Consider the following 3,281-nt stretch of genomic DNA (forward strand, 5'->3'; position numbering starts at 1 on the left):
TTATATTAAATCAAAAAACAAAAAAATAAATAAAAGAAAATAAGAGCGCATGTTATCAACCCCAGGTTATCAACCCCACATGCATAAAAAAAAAAAAAAAAAAAAAAAAAAAAAAAAAAAAAAAACAGGAATGAATATTTTTATGTTTACCAAAACTTAGCAGCCTTACCCGACTCTGGCCATGGTCCTGATTAAAAAAATCTCTCTTTTATTTATGTATATCCACTTTTTAAGAGCTAATCCTTCATCTCTAAATCTAACATCATTTTTACACCAAAAATAATATTTTAAATATATTTTTGTTTCAATTAAACTTATTTAGATTTAAAAAATATCTCTTATATTTATTCGTTTTTTATAAAATTGTCTTCTATGTTTATGTTACAATAACTTTACAATCAAAATAAATTAGAATGATATAAATTTAAACTTGCAACAATTAAAATAACTCAAAATATATGATATAAGATAAAATTAACTCAAAGAATATAAATCGAACTTGAAACAATTAAAAAACTAAAGTGTAATAACCTTTTTAATTTTAGCAACAAATTTGATATTAAAATATGGTGGATTGAAGCAGTTAACACCAAATCAAGATGCCTAACAATTAGTGACACATGGAAGTCGACCAAAGAACTTAAAAGCTTAATCGATGATTTAATAGTAGTTTGGTATCGAGATTTTTAAACTTAGATTACATATATACCCCTTTGACTTTGACCACTACATATACCTTTTGGTACTTTACAGATTAAACCTTCAAGGCTTCAACCAAAAGCGAGTGCAAGTCCTAAATACTAGTCAAACATGGCTTCCAAGCTCAAGTTCTTTTCCATGGTGATCGACTTCACCTCTATCTCTATTAACAACTTCAATGGGTTTAAAAGTGTAAAATTTTGCACAAAACAAGTAGTAAACCAGATTAAAAACCTGCAACAACGTAATAATCCAGTAAAAATACTCCAACCTTCCCTTATTCAAATTATCATCCGGAAGCCAATTTGACCCATCTGCCCCTTGACTAAACCTATGCACCAATGTCACCAAAAGGGTACTCATGTAATTTCCCGCAGAAATCGCCATCCAAAACAAAGCCGCCGCCGTGCTCCTCATACTTTCCGGCGCCTGGTCATACAAAAACTCAAGATGTCCAATCGACATGAACGCTTCCGCCACCCCATGCAGACAATATTGAGGCATCAACCAGAACACCATTATCGGAATCGTTTCATGAGGCTTATCCATCAACCCATGGGCAAAAGCGACTTTTTTACGCTTTATCTCCATGAATCCAGCTATAAGTGTGGCTAGAATCGATATAGTAAAACCGATCGCCATTCTGGTGAGAAAAGAAACTCCCCGTTCTACCCCTGTGAACCTCCGCATGATGGGGACGAAGACACGGTCGTAGAAGACGATGGTGGCGAGCATGGAGCTTAAGGTGAAAACGGACATGGATCCTGCGGGGATTTGGAAGGATTTTGTGAGGTGTCTATCCATGGTTTTGGCTTGTTGTAGAGAGAATGTGTTTTGTTGAACGTAGGCTGTGAATAGAATGATTCCAGATGCCCAGATTGGACCCATTCGGAGGAGGGATTTTAGTTCTTCGACTCTATGGACTGTGTTTAATCTCCATAAGTTCGGTTTCGATCGAGATTTTGCGTAGTCTTCTTCTGTAACAATGGCTGCTTTGTCCAAGAACCTGCAACGATTTGGATGGACATAAAAATTCGTTTTCCTTTTATATATATATTTCACTATTAGATATGATTTATGAAGAGGATAGAGAATTATTACTTCATTTGTTTGGTATGGATAAGCCTCCCAGCAATAGATATCGAGGCATCAAGCTCTTCATTCTCATACAACAACTTAGCATCCGAAACCATAGGTAAATTTCTCTTCTTATAAGCTGCAACACACACTTGCACCAACCGGGTAAACGGGCTACCCGATGGATCCATATTCCTGTACAACGGGTACCCGAACACAAAGGCCACAATCGAAAGAGCCATGGCTATCGAAGGAACACCAAGACCCCATCCCCACCCCACATAGTCTTGAATATAAACTATAACTGTCACTGCAACAAGCATAGATACCCCCATGCAAAAATAATACCAGTTAAAAAACTTCCACGTGCTAGTCTTTTGTTTCTCATCGGTTTCATCAAACTGGTCTGCCCCAAATGCCACCACACAGGGTCGGATCCCACCCGACCCGATTGCGGTCAGTAATAGGGATACGTATAAGATCGCGAGTTGACCCGTGTTGGCTTCTTGACATACTTGTCCATTTTCGCATGGTGGTGGTCTTAGGTTTGGTAGTATTGCTGATGTTGTCAAAGATACCATCCCCTAGTGTTAATAAAAGTAAGTGGTAAGATTTTACGTTAAAAAACAGAAAGCTGATAGCTGAAAGCTGAAAACGTACAATTTGATAAATTATGGAAGCAACTGTGATGGTCCAAAACCGACCGGCGAAGGAATCGGCTATGAAAGCCCCGAGCAAAGGTGTTAGGCTTGCGGTGCCACCAAAGTTAGTTAGGGTGTTGGCGGCTGTTGTCATCGGCATATGAATTTGTTGTGTTAAGTAACTTATCATATTTGTTTGAAATCCAACCACCGCAAGCTTCTCACACACCTCATTAGCTAAACGTACATAAAATCATCAGAAATCATGAACAATGAGTATTGTTTATGTTTTTGTAAAAATTGAAATAAGTAAATGAAAGAAGAAAGAGTGTACCAAAGATGAAGGGCATGGTGATGAGGCCACCTTTGGGCCTTTTTCCATCATGAGTTTTGTGTTGGATGTTGATATCTTCCATTGTTTTTTCTTTGTGTAGTGATGGTGTTTCTAAAATGCATAATTTATAGGGGAGATGGTGTGACATAAGTTAACATTATCTTTTTGTCACTATTTTGCATCACCTTATGGCCACAAATCATTTGAATCACCGAGTTGGGTGTGAACGAAGCTAGAGCAAAAAGTCGTCAATTATTTGGATTTTAAATGATAGGTACATGAATGAGATATATCATTGTGGGTTCTATATATTTTAATTTCTTTTGTATTTGTCTTATAAAAGAGTGACCAAATACCCATTTTTTTTTATTCAATCAGAGCAGTCCTAGGCCCACTTTAAATATAAAATTATTTAAGAAAATGAAACAACAAAATATACAAAAATATTGATTTATCAACACAAGAAATAACGTTATTACCGGTGACGTTATTAACGATGACTTAGACTTTTAGCGGCGACTCAAACATGA

At 36.4% G+C, this 3,281-nt stretch overlaps 1 protein-coding gene across 1 annotated transcript; it reads right to left on the bottom strand.

Moving 5' to 3' along the window:
- Positions 1 to 627: 627 nt before the first annotated feature.
- Positions 628 to 2,881, bottom strand: LOC145009330 (protein NRT1/ PTR FAMILY 3.1-like). Its single transcript, XM_078968038.1, has 4 exons — positions 2,752 to 2,881; positions 2,437 to 2,654; positions 1,801 to 2,360; positions 628 to 1,705 (listed from the first exon to the last, which is right to left on the bottom strand). Exons 1-4 carry the CDS (start codon positions 2,831 to 2,833, stop codon positions 805 to 807), a joined length of 1,761 nt encoding a protein of 586 aa, XP_078824164.1. The 5' UTR covers positions 2,834 to 2,881; the 3' UTR covers positions 628 to 804.
- Between the last annotated feature and the right edge of the window lie 400 nt (positions 2,882 to 3,281).

This window comes from Lactuca saligna, chromosome 8 (assembly GCF_052625555.1).
Source record: "Lactuca saligna cultivar CGN05327 chromosome 8, ASM5262555v1, whole genome shotgun sequence".
Taxonomy (NCBI): domain Eukaryota; kingdom Viridiplantae; phylum Streptophyta; class Magnoliopsida; order Asterales; family Asteraceae; genus Lactuca; species Lactuca saligna.

Coding starts and splice junctions, on each gene's coding strand:
- LOC145009330 (XM_078968038.1), bottom strand. CDS start 2,833: ATGGAAGATATCAACATCCAACACAAAACTCATGATGGAAAAAGGCCC. Junction 2,361..2,436: donor CTTCCATAATTTATCAAATT/GTACGTTTTCAG, acceptor TATTAACACTAG/GGGATGGTATCTTTGACAAC. Junction 1,706..1,800: donor ATCCATACCAAACAAATGAA/GTAATAATTCTC, acceptor AAATCGTTGCAG/GTTCTTGGACAAAGCAGCCA.